Source organism: Prionailurus bengalensis, chromosome F2 (genome assembly GCF_016509475.1).
Source record: "Prionailurus bengalensis isolate Pbe53 chromosome F2, Fcat_Pben_1.1_paternal_pri, whole genome shotgun sequence".
Classification (NCBI taxonomy): Eukaryota; Metazoa; Chordata; class Mammalia; order Carnivora; family Felidae; genus Prionailurus; species Prionailurus bengalensis.
In genome coordinates, this window is record NC_057353.1 from 42,882,578 (window position 1) to 42,903,572 (window position 20,995).

Consider the following 20,995-nt stretch of genomic DNA (forward strand, 5'->3'; position numbering starts at 1 on the left):
GAACCTTCTTGTTTTCTTTGTATTGATCTCATTCATTAGAGAATTCCATGAAGGCATGTATCTATGCCACACTCACCACTGCATTTTATGAACTCAAAAATCTGTTGGGCAAATGAATAAAATACCTAACAGGAAGGCTACTATACTTAGCCCCGATCAATTACAAATCTAGTTGCTCATGAGGTTGCGGGACATACATACAGCACATCACAGAACCCTGGAGCACAACAAACTACCCCCAAAGTTAGTGGTTTAAAACACTTTATTATTTCTTCAAATTTTGAATTCAGCTGGGTAGTTCTGCTCCATGTGGTATCTGCTGAGGTGAAATATCGGAGATAGTTTCATCCCTCAAACATGTGGTGCTCTGTTGGCATGGCTGGAACAGCTGAGGTTTGACCAGGCACGTCTTTCTCTCCACCTCCTTTCTCTAATAGGGTCACCCGACCTCCTTCCATAGTGGCTCAGGGTTCCAAGAGGACAAGCCCCAATGTGCAAATACTTGTCTAGCTTCTGCTTGAGAATGCCTCAGGGACCAAATCTCATTGGCCCAGGGTCAGTGTGGAAGGGGACAAGGAGTGCAAATACCAGGGTGGTTCACTGGGAACCACCAGTGTTACCTAGCCTGTGATCCCAAAGCAGATAGCTAAAGTCACAACACCTTGTTTTTTACAAATAAGAACTAGACCCAGAGGTTAAATTATTGGCCCAGGATTACATGTCTAAATGACAAATGGGGGAAAAAAGTATCCGCTCATGCTGTAAATCTTTGCATACTGGCAAGAAGTCAAAGGTTTGTTATAGCCTTTTTCTATGTCTCATTGCCTTCCACTTCCCTTCAAACTACTTTCCGCTCCTTTTTCCTTTCCTGATTCTCAGTAGCCAATTGTGGGCAACTTTGAATATCTATGCTCAGGAAGATAACAGTGCAGATAATCCAAAATAGAATGTGTCTTGTAGCATTATCTAAATGAATAATAGATATTAGGTGAATAATAATATAGCATGCTCCAGAAACTCATTATATTTCAAAGAAAATAAAGATGTCTTGTGACAAAACCACTTTAAAAGACCCGTAAACATCAGAGGAAAACCTCTGTTCTCATCTTCACCAGAATGACAATGTGCCAGCCTATAGTAAAGTGACTCTCTCTCTCGAAGCTTGCTGTATTTTAAGTTCTGTTCTCCCTGAGAAGGAAGGAAATGGTTGAGTTAAAGAAAAATTATGTCACTAGGAACTTGTAAGAAAGATGTACTGTAAGTGTAACCAAATTCACAATATCAAGAAATTGCGCCAGTATCAATCGAGGGCTGGGCATTTATTTAAAACTAAATATATATCATCCATTCATATACACGTTCATTTTACATTATTACATCTTAACATTCATCACACACTAGAGAGTTTTTAAGAATTTTTCAAAGTCCTGTACTGAGGCTTTGGCAACCTCTTCACAAAATATTTCATCAGGCACAGACACTAATTTGTCCAAAGAAATGTACTTAAGTTTTGTTGGATCATACTGTGCTCTTCCTAAATAGGTAAGAAACAAATGTCTTTCCTTGATTTTAAACAACCTTGTATTAAATACCTAGAAAAGAAAAAAAAAAAGGTTAAAAAAAACATTGTGCACTGAAAGATGAACTATTAAAAATGTCTATTTCACTAAAAATTAAAAAAATTTTTAATGTTTATTTTATTTTTAAGAGAGAGGCAGAGCGTGAACAGGGGAGAGGCAGAGAGAGGAGACACAGAATCAGAAGCAGGCCCCAGGCTCTGAGCTGTCAGCACAGAGCCCGACATGGGGCTCGAACCCACAAACCATGAGATCATGACCTGAGCTGAAGTCGGATGCTTAACTGACTGAGCCACCCAGGCGCCCCTTCACTAAAAACTTTAATTAGGCTAACAACTATAAAGTACTGACTACATACTCAATAACTATGATAAATGCCACAGGGTTTAAACCATATAGCTTCTGCTAAGAAATTATGATTAAAAAGGGACTCAAAACTAATAAACAGAACAACTATAAAGTAATTAAGGGCTATATTGTAGGCAAAGAACATTGACTAATCCAGATAGAGGACATGTTGTTAAAACAGCAAATCCTCAGGCCTTGCCCTAAAAGTACTTAATCAGAAACTTTGAATGGGGTTCACAGGTTCTCCAGGTGAGTCTGATGACTGCCAAGTTTGAGAACCGAGGTTAGAAATCAAGGTCAATGGTACCAAAAAATTTGTAAGATTTCACAATCTGTGAAGCTTCCTTATTATTCTTGTAAAATTCCTGCTTGCTCCCTCTCTCTGATTAGCATCAGAATGAAATGAACCTGGCCTCTAGGAGAGCAACTTGGGAAAGCATGTCTTACCCATCTTGGGTTAAAACTCCTAAGAAGTAGCATAAGTGGCAGCAACTTTAAAAGGGAATCAGAAATAGACCAACCAGAACTGTTTTTTTCCAGAGAAAATTTGCTTCACACCACTGGTTTTAAAGCACCAGCCAAAACTTTAAGGTCTGTATCAGTTCCCTCACAGCCCTGTGAGTTAATGTATTTTTCCATTATTATTATTATTTTTAAACAATATTAGCCAGACCCCTAGGACTCTGAGAATCCCAAGAAGGAAGTCACAGTTTTATAACTGGGCTTCCCAGAAGTTAGGGGTCAGCATGCCTAAAAGTCTGTGTTTTTAAATAAGTGATTCTGATGCATCTGGTCAAGTTTATAGTTTCCTCAGAAAGCTTCTGTCCATCTTTGAGACCCCACTCATTCTACGGACAGTGTCAGTTCTTAGAGTGATAGCATATCCTAGTTAAGAGGATGGGTTTTTAAACTCGACTGCCAGAGTTGTAATCTTGGCTCTGTCCCTTGTTACCTAGGTAGCCTTTGGACAATTCTTTTATGCTTACTTGCTCCACTTGTAAAATGGGGATAACAGTACCCATCTCATATGGTTGCTGTGAGGGCTAAATGAATCAATACAAGCAAAACAGTGAAGACAGAGCTGGCACACAGTGAGCACTTAGTAGCTATCATTATTTCTATGATTTTCCTACTTCTTCTAAATTAAATTAATAGCTCTACAAGGTATCTGGTTAAGACTCTAACATTATGTAAATTAATTACATTTTAGAAGCTTGTCTTCCACACTAGATTACAAATTCCACAAGACTACAGACCGTGTCTGATTGATTTTTGTATCCCCAAATCAGATTATTTATCATGCTCTATCACTGAATTATTTAACCACTCAGGGGAAAACTAATTGTCATTGCTTTTTAGTTGAAGATCACTTACTTTATAATTGTTCCAATGAGCCAAATTTGTAACACCACTGCAGGCTTCTGACACTTTTAATAATGAATAGATACGCATTTGATGAAACAGAAAAATTCTCTATTAAAGGCCCATTCATAGTGAAGTATGATAGGTAAATAAACATTGCTATTTGTGAAGGAATTGTACCAAATGCAATCTAGTTCTGAACTGTATTAAAGTCATGTTTCTTTTGCCTATCTTTGTATCAAGAACATATATAGCAAATAGGGTACGGGGATCACTTTAATGAAATTCAATCATTCATTTGTTCAGCAAATATTTATCTAGTGCCTACTAAATGTCCTGGTTTAGTTCCAGGCACTGGGAATCCAGTAGTATATAAATCAGACAGGATCTCTACTTTCAAAAAGTTAACATTCTTGTGAACAAGCAGATAATGTCACTTACTAAAGACCAGGAAGTCTGATTAGATTAGAAAATAGAAATACGGCTTTGGCACAATGGCAAACTAGAACTGTTTCATGCTTTGGGAGGTGATCATTACAATATGGCTTAGCTAGTGGATTTAGATAGATTGTGAAATAAAAGTATACATAGAATAGAAAGGACCTTTAAGGGAAGTAATCTATTTCAGATTTAAATGGAGAAAAACACAATAGGGAATACCTTAGATTCCAACAGGCAGAATGACCAATATATAAAAACTATAGGGAAATAGATTCATCATTTGTGTCTCCTCTGGAGATGTCCATGTGTGTTCCAGAAGTTGTAAACATTTTTTTTTTAACATTCATTTATTTTTTTTTGGGGGGGGGGAAGGGGCAGAGAGAGGGAGACACAGAATCCGAAGCAAGCTCCACACTATGAGTGCAGAGCCTGATGAGAGGCTCAAACCCATGAACCATGAGATCATGACCTGAGCTGAAATCAAGAGTTGGCCACTTAACCGACTGAGCCACCCAGGTGTCCCAGACATTGTTAACTTTTCACAAGTGATCCCTCAACTTTGTTTGCTAGATGTGTTCTTGATTAAAAAGATGGGCAGAAGAAATATGATCTTACTACAATGGTCAGTCTCAGAAGCAGACTATATTTGGTCCGATTCCTTTCCAAACAGCAAGTCATTTTTGCAGTGGAACAGCACTATGCACACAGACAGCAGTTCTGGATGAAGGGCAAGGACAGCTCTTCGAGTTGTGCGCTTGTTACCTGTGGGAACCTGACAATGAGGTGGTGGGGAATGCTCATCACATTGTGCACATAGTCGAAAATCTCTGTAAGTTTCCTTTTATTTGCAGTTAACATCTTTGGGACTTGGGTGATCATATGTTGAATTTCATTATGTTTAAAACCTAGTTCAAGACGATAAACCTAAAAGAAAGTAGAGTTGCTATGAATCATGAATGGAAATAGTTTTTTGGTAATAGGCCAGAGGACACACGGATTCCTTCAAAATTTGAAATGAGGACCTTAGAATCTGGAGACGGCTATGCCAATGCCCTCAAGGGTTCATAACTTCCTGCTTCTGGGGTCACCTGAATTTCAAGCCCCTCTCCTGAGGATGAACTGCTCATGCCATGGTGATCATCATGAAGATCATAACTATGGTATAACTATCATAGCTATGAATAGAATACTGGTTGGATGTGGAAGGCCTGGTCAGGCTATCTGGATGGGCCCTATAACACAGACCAGCAGTTAAGATTTTCAAAGTGTTTTTTGAGCCTCTGCTCCCAAACACTCATATACATGTTATCTGGAAAACCTACATCTCAAAATTCCAGACAGAGATGATAAAACTAAATACCCAAATGTAGGTTATTGTACGCACTTATAGTATCCTATGCTCCCCCACCAATCGACTGCTCTTATTACTCTGTTTATTATGCCCCCACTAGACTATAAGCTCCATGTGAGCAGGGACTATCTCCCCTAGCACAGTGCACAGGCAGGTGCTCAATAAAAGTTTCCTCAACAACTGGACATGAAACACTTTTAGCACCTCAGAAAAAGAGGCCTTATATCATAATTTCAAATACTACTATAGCTTTGCTTACTTGTCAGCTGCCTTTGGCTTTATACTATCCTCTTGAAGGAAGGACAGTAAAGAGTGTCTGGTATGTTCTGTGATAGAACTGGCAATTGGCACAGTTCTAAGAAGAGCAATGTGCTGGCTACTAGTTTCTTCACAGAAGTCTTTTGGATCCAGCCTCCAAAACTCATCCCCCACCGAGATGACATAAACCTGGGCAACAGACGCCCTCAAGTCTCACACTGGGCAACAGATGCAGTTTCCAGGCATCAGCCAGGTACCTAATTCATTACTCCAGGGTTACGTTTCAATGTCTACAAGGGGATTCACTCCCATAACACCTGGTAAACATGTGAACAAGTTATTAACTAAAATAAACTGCTTGCTAGATACTTATTGTATCATTTCCTATATCCATCTTTTTAGAAATAACTTCTTTCACAATCTAGTTTTCTTTTAAAATGACAGTACAAAATCCATCCTCTTCTTAAGCAACAAAGCTGATTTCTGAAAAGCTTAAAGTCATCCTACCTTCATGTTTTCTTTCACAGGTTCCAGACTTCCAGTTAGTAGCCTTGGGAGACGAACTATCAGATCTCTAGTCTATAGTTGTAAAACAATCTATTATTACTATGTATGCATATTTAACTAGTTTGGAAAAACAAGGCATTACTAGGAACTAGGAAGGAACACAAAACTAATTTAAAAATATGACCCATTAAAAAAAATGCTAGGAAGCCTGATAACACATAAACTTAATACTGTTTGAGGAGAAAACAAACACTGAAACCAAACTTAAGGCACCACCTTGATGGAATATTATAAAATGATATGGCTATATATTTAACATAGCAGGGTAATTCATTCTGGTACAAAAATACCAGGCATTTATAGAATTCATATGGGCTAGGTATCTGTTAGAAACATGAGAGATTTAAGTTACTAAATGAAGCTGACACGGAAGTATACAAATTCTCCCCTTACCTTCTTCACGCTAAGTTCAAGTTCTTTCTGAAAAAATCCCAATCTGTTATCCAATCTTTCCACTGAAAAACTCAGCAAAAATGGTGCATTTCTGACCATCTGTGCAATATGTGCCTTACTGAAATTTTTTGACTGTAGATAAGCCACTCTAGAGAAACAAACAAAAAACACACGTACACATGATCAACATTTACTAATGTCATGCTACTTCCCAAAGTAACAAACCAAAAAAGGAATAAGTAAAAACATTCTATAGTAATGGCCCAAATATGGTTAAAGCAAAACAAGCATCCATCCAACTCTAGAATGGTTCCCATTTATACTTAGAAACCAAATAATTCTGAAATCTACTAACAGACTGATTCTCTTTTCAGTTAATCTGACTTATTTTATTACTTGATAGAAGAAAATCAAATAGTTTCTGTTTAAGAACAGAAAATCCATAAATTAAGAAACTAAGAGATTCCAAACTCTTTTTGTAAAGACCCTCAAGCATGGCTAAAATCGGGAGTTGTTTCAGTTAGTCAATTTCCTGAGTATTTATTTTCATAAATAATTTTTACCATGGTTTCCATTGTGCATTTTGTTAACAACTGAGAAATTCCTGTTCAGTTTCTGGGAACAAAAGTAAGGTAGTAAAATATAGAAAATATGACTATGAAATAACATTATTGATTTTAAAAACTTATAAGCACAGTAAGAAGCAGTTTTATTAAATGCCTAAAATATAGGAGGGCATGTTTAATTCTCACCAGAAAAAACAAAAAACAAAAAACATGTGAACCAGGTAAGTTTTCCACATTGCATTTGAAGAAACACAGATTCAGAGAAGTTAAATACCTTCTTTAGACCACAAACTGATTAATGACCAAGCTGAGATTTGAACTTGGGCATGCCTACATTGAATGCCACCATATGGCATGGTATATTCTATACCGTATGCCACCAGAGCTTATATTTTAAAGTGACTACTACTCCTTTAAAGGACTCCTTAGAGTTCATGAGAAAAAAGACCAATAAATTTAAGTATATAAATATTTTAAATGCAAGGCAAAAAACAACAACAACAAAACCACCATCGACAAAGTCAAATGACAAATATTTACAATATGTCATAGAGAAACAACTACTTTTATTAAAATATAGAAGAATGCTTACAAAAGACAGAAAAAGTCCTAATTTTAAAATGGCAAAGGTGGGGCGCCTGGGTGGCGCAGTCGGTTAAGCGTCCGACTGCAGCCAGGTCACGATCTCGCGGTCCGGGAGTTCGAGCCCCGTGTCAGGCTCTGGGCTGATGGCTCAGAGCCTGGAGCCTGTTTCCGATTCTGTGTCTCCCTCTCTCTCTGCCCCTCCCCCGTTCATGCTCTGTCTCTCTCTGTCCCAAAAATAAATAAACGTTGAAAAAATAAAATAAAATGGCAAAGGACGTATGTGATTTATGAAAAAGGAAATGTAAATGGAAATTTCGCATACGAAAAGATACTCCAAACATTTCTGGAACAACACTGAGGCAGTTTTTATGTACAAAATGAACTGAAACCATAAAGTTAGATGTCACAGTATTAGTGAGGGTACTAGAGAAACTGGCGCTTCTGTAAGATGTTGGTGGAAGTGTAAACTGGAAAACAACCTGACAAAGGACCACCTGTCAATACCTATTAAAATTATAAATGCACATACCCTTTGACCTAGCAATTCCCTTCTAGAAATCTGTCGTACACTTATATACCACTATGTGTGAAATGATACATATGATAACGAGAGTCACTGCAGCCTTGTGATTACTAGTAGAGATTGGAAACAACCGCCATGTTTATCATAAGGGACTAGATGATCCTCAGTATGAACTATACTAGCATTAAAAAGATAGGAAGTGCCAATACAAAACTATCTCTAACATATAGTTAAGGTAAGAAAGTGGAGTGCAGAATAGTATGCATAAAAATGCTGTCAATTGTATGTATGGAGATTCATGTATATTTGTACACACAGATCTACACATATGCTTGCATATGATAAAACATTCTTAGCACGCTGAACACAAAATTGGTAATAGTACTGCCTCCACAGATAGGTCTCAGAAGGTTGATGAGGGATAGGAAATAAGTGGGTGGAAAGTAGGGTTACTTCCATGCCCCCCCCCATTTTTTTTTGGTCATAGCAGAAATCAGTATCTGACTAAAACATTATCAAAACCTTTGTCTACATGGTGATAAGTTTTCTAATAAAAAATTCAGATATAAGGCCCAGCCAAAAAAATTTTTTAAATGATTTAAATGCAGATTATTCACTTGAAAATTCTTATGAAGAATCAAATAACTTTTTTATACATTTGAAATTTTCCGCATTCAAAAGACAAAAAATATATGAAACCAATGCTATTACAGAAATCCTAGAAAATAAGACTGCTGTACATACCAGAGACAAAAGCTAGTAAGTTCAATTAAATAAAGATTATCTTACTCTCGACTCTTACAGCAGAAGCTTATTTGTTGTCGTATGTGGATAAACTACCTATTAAAAAATTCCAAGTAATTAAAACAAATGCTCCAGAGTTTTGAGTCAGCTAGGTTTAGGGATCATTAGACCATGCTGTCTACAGGAGAATATCCCTTAGTTGTTAGGAGCATGCATGATCTACAGCAAGTAACGTCAGCTTCTTTTAAACTTAGGTTTCCTTCACAGAATTAGGAATGGGGAGACAACATGGTGTAGTAGCCAGGACTCTGCAGTTAGACTAAGTGGGCCTGAATCCCAGCTCTGCCACTTATACTACCTGCGTAATCTTGGGCAAATCATTAAACCTCTCTGTGCCTCCTCTGTAAAATGGGGTTATTAGTAATATGGTGTAATAGTTAATGGTACTGAAATAGTGTTGTATGGTGATGGATGGTAGCTACACTTGAGGGGAGCACAGCATAACAGACAGCCTTATACAGACTTGTTGAGTTACTCTGTTGTACACCTGGAACTAATGTAGCATTGCACATCAACTATACTTCAATTAAAAAAAATAATATCAGTGCAGTAGGCAGCATCTGAAATGGCTCCCAATCCCCACCTCCTAGTATACACACTTCTTTTGAATACATCTTGAACAATAGGGCAAACTGGTGTTGGAATGGGGAGAGATCAGTGTTCCAGAATCAGAAGCAGAGCTGGATACATCAGACTGCGTTTCCTTCGTTCTCTCTCCTGTATTCTAATAGCCTATTTATATTATACCAGACTGTAAGTCCCATGAAGAGACAGTGTGCATGTATATCTTTTGTGGCTCAAGTCTAGCTAGGTGCCTTACATATTTAACCGCTCAAATTGTTCAATGTAAGGAATCCAGTTTTTTGTTTAGATTTTTCCTATTCCAGAGACAAGACACTGGACTCTGAAGCTTCAAGGAACTGCACAGTTCTCTGAAATGCATCAGTGTAAGAATAATCTGGAGGTGAAGACTAGAGGTGGACCAGTTAGGAGACTACTGCAGTAATCTTCATGTGAAATGATGGGGACCCGAGGTAACCTTCACAGTGAAGATTAAGAGAAATGTGTTGACTGATTTGAGAGAGATAAAAATGGAATTCATAGGTGATTTATTAGATGTGGATACTAAAAGAAGAAAAGTCAAAGTCAATACCAATATTTCTAATTTGGGCAACAAGGTGAGCAGTGCTTTATCTAGGAATACAGGGAAGAACTGACTCTTGGGTGAGAAGTGGGGATGAGGGTAAATTCAAAACATGAATTTAGGGACAGGGGCTCTGTCTTGTTCTCTGTGGTGTTCCCAATGCCTAGCAGGATTCTTATCTCACAGATCAATACTGTCTCATTTCACTGTATTGATTCTCACAGATTTTTCTTTGAATGTTGAATGAAGTACAAAGATGTTTATAGAAGTGCTTTTTAAAGAAGAAAAAAGGAACAACCAAAATAGCCAATGTACGGAAATGATTAAGCGAATTATACAATAATGTGCCAAGAGGATGCCAAATGTCTACCATCAAAAATTGGCCAGAAAAATTAAAAAAAAAAACACAAAAAAGTTCAGGCTTTCATAATTTAAGTGCACTCTCAGAAAATTCAGCCATCTGCTAATGGATTAAAAATTTTTTTTTATTCTGGTCTCCAAAGAGATACAGTTAAGTATTGACTCAGCAATAAGCTTAACACATAAAAGTATGAAGTTGAATAGTAAACTGTCTTAGATACTTAATATTGATCAAAGAAAATCTATAACAACAACAAAATAACATTCATGTTCGTTATCAGTCAATCCTTACGCAGCTGAGACTTAAAAATAACTTACATATACATTTCCTTCATAACCATAACCACTTGTTGGGTTATGTGAAAATCATTGTAACAGCCCTACCTGGTCTTAAGATTTTCAAGGTCTTCAGAGAAAATAGCATAGTTTTTAGTCAGGTATGTTCCCAGTTGGTTATCCTCTATACCCAAATCTTTAAGAAACACGAGTATTTGCTTAATGTCTTTTTCAAAATCTAGTCTCAGAAGGAGGTTGGCTGCATCTGGATGTTTTTCTATCTTTGAGAGATCCACTCCTATAATAAATTGCAAATACTGTTTGAGGAAAACAGTTTAGGTAGGTCATTAAACTTCATACACAAAAACACAAAAAATTACTGATGAAGACCAACAACCTGTCCAAAGGAGAACTGAGATAGGCCAATAGCAATTTCTAAATATATTTCTAAATATATTTCTAAATTTCTAAATATATTTAAACTAATCTGGTTGCAGAAATAAAAATAAATTAAAATGAAATATAGTACTTATTTCAAAGTCATCTATAGAGGAAAACAGTGCATTTGGGGCTAAATGTCTACCCAAAACAAATTTACCAAGTCATACTGACCTAGCTAGGATCATCACCTTTATCTATGCTTTCTTGAATATTGTTTGAAGGATGCTTATCAATCCCTGGTGATCTCCACAGTAACTGCTTAACTGGTAATTCTGCAGTGTAACAAACCCTATAAATGATTGTCACTTTCTTCGAAGTTTGTCATTTTCTTAGTTATAATCATTATTTTAAAAATATACTTCTGATGGGGCATTTGGGTGGCTCAGCTGGTTAAGTGTCCAAATCTTTAATTTTTTTTTAACATTCATTTATTTTTGAGAGACACAGACAGAGAACAAGCAGGGGAGGGACAGAGAGAGAGGGAGACACAGAATTTGAGGCAGGTTCCAGGCTCTGAGCTGTCAGCACAGAGCCTGATGCGGGGCTTGAGCCCACGAGCCATGAGATGTTGACCTAAGTCAAAGTCAGACACCTAACCTACTGAGCCACCCAGGTGTCCCTAGTGTCCAACTCTTGATTTTGGCCTGGGTCATGATCTCTAGGTTCATGAGTTCCCACCCCGCATCAGGTTTTACACTGGCAGCATGGCTCCTGCTTAGGATCCTGTCTCTCCCTCTCTCTCTCTCAAAATAAATAAATAAACTTAAAAAAATATATATACTTATGATCCCCTCCAGAGGGGAATAAAAATAACCTGATGTCTTACTCATTGTAATCTCCAGGTCTTCAGCATAAAGACAAGTACCTTGAAGGAGCTCAAGAAATATCTGTGTGAGAACAGGTGAGCATATACAGCCCTCAAATATGCAACACAGCAGGAAGTATACAACCCATAACCCTCACATATCCTTATAATCTTAGGTAGTCTAAGAAAATGAGACAAAGGGCAGGAGAAAGGAAGAAGGAGAAAGCAAGTTGTTATTTTAAAGTATTCTCTGGTTATGGATATAATTAGATGTCAACATTAATTAGGCAGGGAATCAAAGTAACCTGTAATTCAAAATTCTCATTAAAACTGAGTGTTTTATTCTCTCATTTTTTTCCTTTTATCTGGTTAAAAAAAAAAAAACAAGAATAGGAAAGGCCTATTTCTTACCTTTAGAATAAACCTTTGAAGATAATGTAAAATTTCAAGGTTAGACTTAAATTTTATATTCTTAAAAATATTTCTTCAGGTTAAAAATACTCTAAAAACTAATTTCCAGAAGCAACTGTATAATCTTAAATATAAAAGCAAAGAAATAAAAACATTCTTTCTTTAATGGTATACACAACCAGAAAAATAAATTATTATATCCACACATATTTGTAAACCCATATTTATTGATACTAAACAGGCATTGATATAAGATGATCATGAACAGAAAAACAGATTACACAAACACGCACACAGAACGAAAACCAGAAACAGATCCAGGATGAGCTAAATAAATAAAAAATTAGCATAAATGACATTTCAAATTAATGATGAAAAGATGGACAATTCATTAAAATATAATGGGATCACTAGCTATACATTTGAAAAGTAATTGTTTTCATAACTACACTTATCATGGTGAATATGATATAATGTACAGAACTGTTGAATCACTATGTTGTATATCTGAACTACATAACGTATGTCAATTATACTTAAATTTAAAAAGTTCCTTCTACATCTGATATAAAATTTCAGAAAGATTAAGAATCTAAATGTGTACTAACTCTACAACTACTAGAAGAACACAGAGTTTTAACTACATAAAAATATAAAACCCTTGTATGGTTTTCTGTAATAAATTGCAGAGAAAAAGGTGGGGAAAGCTATTAACAAATTGGTGATAGGGTTACCTTTGGAAAGTGGAAATGGATATGCAGAGAAGGTGAGAGTTCTTTCTCTTATGATACTTGCATTATTAACAACTAGATGTAATTATTTTATAATTTAAAAATAACATTACTGGAAAAATAAATTAAAATTGTTAGATGAAAAGATAAGACAGAAACTAGTTCTAAAAATCTGTGATAAATGTGGGAAGAGGTGCTTTAAAAACAACATAAAGGGTTCAGACTTCAAATTTAATTTAATATTACAGGTGACATGTGCTGAAGTGCCTTGCTCAGCGTGAGCCGTCACACCCTGACTGTGCTGAAACAGAAATCCTGAAAAGCTGCTTTTTAACAGCAATAGGAGAGCAGAATCTCATCAGGAGAGCACGCTGCTGTCAGCACAAATCACTTGGGCTTACTCAAGATTTCATTAACTTGAAAAAATAATCACTGAATGCGTACTATGGACCAGGCACTCCTGTTAGGCTCTGGGGATATAAAAAATGAATAATACACGACGCTAACATCTAAGTGACCACAGTCTAAGTTGGTTTTATCTGTTCAGTAACTAAAAATATTACCACTGTATTCAGTTATGGTTATACATATTTAGTGTATCCACCAAGGTCTGGCAGGATTGCCCTAGAAAGTGCAAACAAAAAGAACTTTAATCAAGAGACTGTACAGTGTGGTGTCACAGAGTTGAGGGAACCGACAAGGGCACCCCTAGTGCTAACGAGACAGGCAACAAAAAGTATTACCCAAACCCACAGGGAGCTGCAAGCTATTGAGAAAGGGCTGCTCAGTTGGAGCTGTTGTCATGGAGCAAGGCAGTTATAGGACCCAAAGCTGGGAGGGAACAGGGAAGACAGTACTCCCACCTGCCCTCCCTCTCCTCCTGCAAGTGCCTCCCACTGGCTGAAGCTGCCCAGAAGCCAGCTGGCAAAGGAGCTCTAGTGCACAGAGGTTAGCCTCCTAGGATACAGACAGAATGGACAGAGAAAGGCAAAAAATAGATCTGAGAAGCAGAGAGGCACCAGGACACTAGGGTCCTTAAAAATACTGTTTGACCATGTAATCATGGGTCCTCTGTTCTGTCATTTAAATTACTTCCAAGATGTGCTGTCCACAAATCAACATACAGATGAACAGCTGAAACATATTCTAAAACTGTTAAGTATGCTGTAAATTATTTAAAGGCAGGGCAACGTCTTCTGTTTATCTTGTGTTACCCATAGTACTTCTCATAAGGTTGGAGGAAGCTGTTCCAAAAGGAAGGGGGCTGACTCTTCTGTTTGCAGTAGATGTCATCTTTCTCTCCCCTTTGACCCCACGAAACACTTTATTCATATGTCTTCTGTGGCACTTACCACTTTACCTTTCATCCTTGTAGGCTGGTTATTCTTATAGATGTATATTTAGATGCTTCTAAAGACTTGAAGCTTAGTGAGAACAAAGGCCATTCCCTGTACATTTGGGTCACTTGCATAGGAACAGGTAAGTAAGCAACTGTAATACTGTTATTAGCACAAGAAAGGCAGTAAGCTGCGGGTGATAGGAACGCCCAGCGAGCGGAGGGTCACTGAAGACATTTTAGAAGTTACTTGAACTTGAATTAAGTTTTCCAGTTGTCAGAGCTGGCCAACCAAAAGGATGGAAGGGGCAAGCAGTGAGCAGGGGCCAGACCAGACAGAGCTCTGATATCTTGGGAAGGCTTTGAAGGACTTCAAGTAGCTCACTGATGTAGTCAGATCTGCATTTTAGAAAGAGAACTGATATTAGGGATCATCAGGGTAATGGTGCTGATAAGACGAATATCAAGTTAGAAAACTCCTCATTTTCCAGTGAAAAATAAGGATCTAAACTATAGCAGCGACTGGAGAATGAGAGTAGCACATGGATTTGACAGAGAATCCCTCACCTACCCTGCTCCTCTCAATCCCCTAGGAGAAAGGTTTGTCATATGGGAAAACGAAGCCTGAGAAGTGCCAGACCCAGAGATAATGAGAAAAGCAGAAGGCTGAAATAAGATGCTGGACTGAAAATGAGAGGACCAAGTAAAAAAGCCTGTGGTGGGGTCCCTTGGCTGCCTTCAACTCTCCAGGCCCAAGTATGTCCTCCCAACCAACAAGCTGAAATACTCTGGAGTAGGCCTAGAGAGAAACCATCGAAATTAGGGGGGCAGTGGGCTTCAGGAGGAAGGCTGTTGGGGGGGTGGGGAATGGAAGTAATTCCTCACCTGATAGGGTTTACTGTAGGAAAAACTGTCCTGAGAGGCTATTGGAAGGTGTGGGAAAATCTGGCTCTAGAAATAAAGAAAACGAATCAAAGGAAAAACAAGAATTATCATTAACTATGGAAAAATGAAAAGTTGTACAGGAAGGGAAACAATCCCAGGACAGCAAGCAATATTGATAGTCATAATGTTAATTGATGACTGATGATTCATCTAAAATTTGTTACCATAAACATACTGGGCAAATTGAGTAGGGGAAAGGTATGTGTGTACATACAAGAGATCAACTAACGTCTAAAGCTGATGAACCAAGAAATAACAGTATAAACAATTATATAAACAAAGGTTAACTGCAAACAGAGCCGTAAAAGTTGAGTGGATACCTCTGGGGAAAGGCATGAAGGTCAGGAAGGATGAAGCAGAGAATATGGGTTTCCACTAGAGGGCTTTTCACACTATTTGACTTTTGTTCATCTTGATAAAGATTAAGAATGCTGATTTGAACAAAGTAAGGCAAAATAACACAAATGAAGACTACACCAAGAAGTACTTGTAGGTTATTCAGACTTACCTAGAAGCACTAATTTCTGCAGAGTCTCAGAATGATCCACATAGTCTCGAAGTGTGAATGTATCTGGGGGCAATGGAGGGTCTGCAATAATCTGAATGGCCTCCTCCTCAGAAACTGGCTGCAACGGAGACAATGGAGGCAAATCGTCCAGTGCTTTGAAGCCAGCCATGTAGAAAGAAAGAAGCAGTTAGCTATCCAGTCTGTACAGCTAAAGCTAAACCCCTTCTTTTTAAATCTTGGAACCATTTCAGAATTAAAGATCTGAGTTCAAATATTTTCCACTTTCAGAGAGGTAAGGTTAAGACTATTTATAGAGAAATCAACTGCTGTTCCTCCAAGATAAGAAATCTGTTGGTAAGTTTCTATTCATAAAGAGGTCCTATACAAAATTTGTTTCCTTTGTTTTACTTTTTTTATTTTTTATTTAAAAAAAAATTTTTTTTAACGTTTATTTATTTTTGGGACAGAGAGAGACAGAGCATGAACGGGGGAGGGGCAGAGAGAGAGGGAGACACAGAATCGGAAACAGGCTCCAGGCTCTGAGCCATCAGCCCAGAGCCCGACGCGGGGCTCGAACTCATGGACCGCGAGATCGTGACCTGGCTGAAGTCGGACGCTTAACCGACTGCGCCACCCAGGCGCCCCTCCTTTGTTTTACTTTTAATCAACAGGTAAGAATGCTAAAGGTCAACTGACCTTCAAGTATATTTTGAGATAGATTCTACCATAGCTTGTTAAACTGGACCAAAATACAACATATTCTACCAGCCTGATTTGTATGAGTTAAAATCATTATCTCCTGAAATATCTTTTTTTTTAATGTTTATTTATTTATTTTGAGAGAGAGCAAGAGGGGGAAAGAAAGAAAGAGAGAGGGGGAGAGAAAGAAAGAGAGAGAGAGAGAATCCCAAGCAGACTCTACACTGTCAGTGCAGAACCCAACATGGGGCTCAATCTCATGAACCATGAGATCATAACCTGAGCCGAAATCAAGAGTCAGATGCCTAACCAACTAAGCCACCCAGGTGCTCCCTGAAATGTCTTTTGATGCAATCCCCTTTCCTCCAAGTTATTCTCAAGTATGTTGGTTAAGCGTCTGACTTCAGCTTAGGTCATGACCTCACGGCTCGTGAATTCGAGTCCTGTGTTGGGCTCTGTGCCGACAGACAGCTCAGAGCCTGGAGCCTGCTTCGGATTCTGTGTCTCCTCTCTCTGCCTTTCCCCTGCTCATGCTCTGTCTCTCAAAAATAAATAAACATTAAAAAAAAATTTAAAGAACTTCTGATAGAAAATCACCTGTAGTCCTTCCCTAAGGACATGACCCTCTCTGGTATAGTCTTGATTCTGATATTTTCTTTAAACCAAACAAGGTATGGAAGACACTGGGAACTGTCACCAACCTTAAGCTAAAGAATCAAGACTATGATTTTTTTGTTCTATTTTTTGCTTCATAACACTACCCTTTCTTATTTCGTATAGCCAGTCTTTCCTCCCTGCCCTCCTCAACCCAGCTATCTTTCTTTCATATTCTGCTTAACCTAATATTACCTCATTGTGATGAAATATTCCTTTTACAGAAATATTCCTAAAATAGAAAACATAGAAGGGAGAGGACTGACTAAAAAATGACACAACGGTGCTTTCAGGGGTGTCCCATTTGTGCTCTTTTTGGTTTGTTGATTATGGGAGCTGTTATATAACTAAATGTGTATGTCAAAATTCGTAAAACTGTATATTCAAAAGCAATGAATTTTACTTGGATAAAATTATATCCTAATCAGGCATATAAAATTAGGATAAATTATTCCCTAATAAACCTAATTACCACCTGAAAATTTTTTTATAAAGATTCTAAATAATAAAGTTTTTAGAAAGCAACTGTTATACATATAGATAGCTATAATGATATATATACATATATATGTGTATATATACACAAATTTATGAACTTGTTTTTTTAGTTAAATAAAGATATAATAGAAATAAATGAACAGAACCAGCATTGTTCTTTTCCTTGTGTGGTACAAAGTTATAACTTGAAATGGGCTAACAGACTATAAACAGTTAACTTGTTCAAACTAACAAAGTGGGGCAAAGGGGACTTTTTTGGAAGTTCAGAATTACCTTCTAGAGACAGCTCAGAATCAAAGCTGGGTATCTTTTGTGTCTTCTGTGTCTGCTCATTGACGGAAGGAAGCAGAGCACTCTGGGCAGAACTAATCTCTTGCCTACTTGAGTTCGTAGACTGGGAACTATTCCACAAGGAGGAAGTCCTATAAGTCTTAAATCCCCACGGGAGAAAGCAATTGTCAGAGGACATCTGTGGCTGAGCAGAAAAGCCATGCGACAATGTTCTTCCTCGTCTCTGAAACTGTTTTCCGAGTTGTGTAGCTGTAATGAAGCTACTCAACTTAACTGAATTGAACCATCTGGGTATCTGTTGGGCTGACAAAGCCATCTTTTTTAAGTAGGCTACAAAGGAAATATGTAACAGTCAAAAGAGAGAAACTTACTTTACTTAAATGTTTAAAACAGTATTCAAACAACAAAATGATAAACTGGAGAATCTTTTTTCTAACTGAAAGATGTTTAATAAATCTAGATGATTAGTCAGATGTTTCCTAAGCACAAGAAAAGGCATAAGCAAAGCAGTCCCAGGTATAAACCAAAAGACAGGAACTTCTGAACTGGAAAAATAAAGATTGCTTTACAATTAAAAAAAAAAAAAATCATTGGTATAAGAAAAACACTTAAAACAAAAATCTGTAAATGTTTAAATTACAGCTGAACCCAATAATCTGTTTATTTAATATTTAGAGGAAATAAGGTGATATTAAGTGTTCTTGAAATTTGGTTTGAAAGACATTTAAGAAGCAGATTGTTAATCAAAACACTGACTTATTCAAATGCATTTTATGTATGTACATTAGTCACAAAATAAAAAACAATAAAAAAACTACCTTGTCCTAAATGAATTATCAAAATATTATCACTGTTATCTAGAAGATTGTTTCTTGCTTTATTCTCAGGGCTGAACACTGTTAAGATAAAGCTGTTCCTCAAAAGGGAATTAAACAAAATCAGTTTTGTCAAATTTTGTTTTTGGCTGTAGAAAAAGAAAAAGAAAAGCTTTGAAAAACAAAAGGTCAAAACTAGCAAGCAAAATGAAGTGACAGAAATACATATGCAACCAGCAATGAATACATGAATATTTTTACTGAAAAAGCAGTGGTTTTTAAAAAAGATTTTTATAAGGAAATTATGAAGAAATCTTGTCTACATCCAGCTTCATTAGAAGAGTAGACTTGCTGCATATAATTTTATGTTAAATAAGATAATCCACATAAAACACAGCCTGGAGTCCAGCATATGGAAAATGCTCAACAAATGTTAGCCATTATCACTATTATTGATTACACATCCAAACAGAAATGAATTCTGAATTAATTGCAGCATACAATTTCTTGTTTTTCTACATATTGGAATTCAGCTTGTTTTATGATCTGAATTAGAGCAGATATTGAAGGTCTAGCCTCCATCTGGAGATTTGTAGTTTAGGGAAATTTCCTGAAAGAGATTTACAAATGTCAAAGTCTGTCATTCTGAAATGATTTTAGAAAGGAAATAAGTATGCACAACAACCTTGCGGGATTGGTGCTTTTTGTTAAATTCTGGTAGGAAATGATCCTGCAAATCTGTCAAGTTTCCACTAAAACCTACAACATTGATTCTCTGCACAAAGTCATAAGGGAACTAAACTGGAAGCCAGAAGGCCTCAGTTGTACTAGTTGACAAGACTATTTCTTGTGGTGCTGGGCAAATTGGCCCATGAAGGGGGTTCAGTAACTATTCTTTAAATAACATGTTTTTTAAAGGTTATAGGTACAGTAAGATGATTCTTAAAGTCCCTAGCAGCTCTAAAATGTTTTTTGACTTCTAAGTTTGTCGAAGCATTTCATACTACTTTGATTTCAAAGCAAACTCCTTAAATCCCACATTCACTGTAAAGACTTTCCAGCCTCACATATCGCGCAGATGAGCTTTTGAATTCCACCCATATTCATTAAAAGACCTTTTGCGTACAACTAATGTTTATCCCATTTGTATTTACAAGTGCACTAACCTCTCTTCCTCAACATTTCATTGCTGTAGATACCTTTTAACAATTGATGAATTATTCGGTCATGGGAGCTGGGATGGGTCCCCTCTCTCCACCCACCCTCCCATTAGCCCCAGGGCCTTGCACTGCTCCAATGTGTGTTGGATGGAAGTGAATCAGTTCCAACTGTGGCTAACTCATTTGTCTAGCTTGGTATTCAAAAGAGGATAAGGCGCTTGCAGACGTGCATAAAATTCAGCGTACTGGTAACAGTAAATATAACACAACTTAAGGAAGATCAAAGAAAAAAGCCTTAAAGAATTCTGTAAAGTCCATTAAAATATCACACACTACTTCTTGCTCTAGTTCCTCGCTAGGAATAGTAATTGGGACTGAAGTACTGTTTTTCCAGGGTTCAAGATTTCTACCTCTGTAAGGCTAATTAGCGAAATCAGGAGGTGAAAAAGGGGTGAATGGGAGAAAGGCTTCGTTATAAGGGGCCTCTCCTAACAAGCCTCCATAGCGAACTTCCGCAGGAAGCCAGCTGACAAGCTAGGCTTCCTTCCGCAAAACACGCTAATAGACAAGCATGGTTGAGATTTCGCGTCGTCGACCAGGGAAAAAAACAAAACAAAACAAGACTAATTGCCCCCGATAGGGTCGCGGAGACCCGAGAGCCCTGAGGCCCCGGGTGCGGCCTAGACGTGGGCAGATCCGGACCGGAACCCCACCAGGAGCGCGCCCCTCGCGCTCCGGCGGCTCCCGCTTTACCTGTGGCGAGGCCCAAGCTCGCGGTTTATTTTGGGGTGGCCTCCAGGCTGGCCCGGCGGACCGTCCCGCAGTACCCCACGCCAGCCGGTCAGCCAGCCCCGCCACCCCTGCCGGCCACCACCGCCGCGCACCCTAGCCCACGTGGACTGCGGCCGGAGTGGGCGAGACTATCTGCGAGGCTGCGCGGGGGGAGAGCGGGCGGCAGGCGGTGGGAAAAGAGCCGGCCAGGGGCCACAGCTTCTCTTCTCTCGCACGCCACTTCCCTTAGGCCTTGGCCACTGGGCATCTGAAATACCACGAGTCCGTAGAGATGCTTCTGCTGGAACGCCAGCGCGGGCACGGCCGGCGCCGCCCCCCGCCTGAGTCCGCGTTGGCGGCGCCTCGACCCCGCCC

At 38.2% G+C, this 20,995-nt stretch overlaps 1 protein-coding gene across 3 annotated transcripts; it reads right to left on the reverse strand.

Annotated features, from left to right (window-relative positions):
* Window positions 1-1,303: 1,303 nt before the first annotated feature.
* On the reverse strand, window positions 1,304-20,941 carry MTERF3 (mitochondrial transcription termination factor 3). Of its 3 annotated transcripts, XM_043601424.1 has the most exons (9): window positions 20,603-20,935; window positions 18,693-18,838; window positions 17,857-18,204; window positions 15,733-15,885; window positions 10,664-10,853; window positions 6,298-6,445; window positions 5,845-5,916; window positions 4,491-4,652; window positions 1,304-1,592 (listed from the first exon to the last, which is right to left on the reverse strand). In XM_043601424.1, the coding sequence occupies exons 3-9, from the start codon at window positions 18,188-18,190 to the stop codon at window positions 1,398-1,400; spliced, it is 1,254 nt and encodes a 417-aa protein (XP_043457359.1). In that variant the 5' UTR covers window positions 18,191-18,204; window positions 18,693-18,838; window positions 20,603-20,935; the 3' UTR covers window positions 1,304-1,397. The 3 variants fall into 3 exon arrangements, with proteins under 3 accessions (XP_043457359.1, XP_043457360.1, XP_043457361.1); XM_043601425.1 differs by lacking the exon at window positions 18,693-18,838 and having other exon boundaries at window positions 20,603-20,941; XM_043601426.1 differs by lacking the exons at window positions 15,733-15,885; window positions 17,857-18,204; window positions 18,693-18,838; window positions 20,603-20,935 and adding an exon at window positions 11,823-14,349.
* Between the last annotated feature and the right edge of the window lie 54 nt (window positions 20,942-20,995).

Excerpts from the sequence above, each read along its gene's own strand:
- MTERF3 (XM_043601425.1), bottom strand. The coding sequence starts at position 18,190 with ATGGCTTTGTCAGCCCAACAGATACCCAGATGGTTCAATTCAGTTAAG. Across the intron at positions 10,854-15,732 it reads GCAGAAATTAGTGCTTCTAG|GAGTGGATCTCTCAAAGATA; the intron begins GTAAGTCTGAAT and ends AATTTATTATAG. Across the intron at positions 1,593-4,490 it reads TCATTGTCAGGTTCCCACAG|GTATTTAATACAAGGTTGTT; the intron begins GTAACAAGCGCA and ends TTTCTTTTCTAG.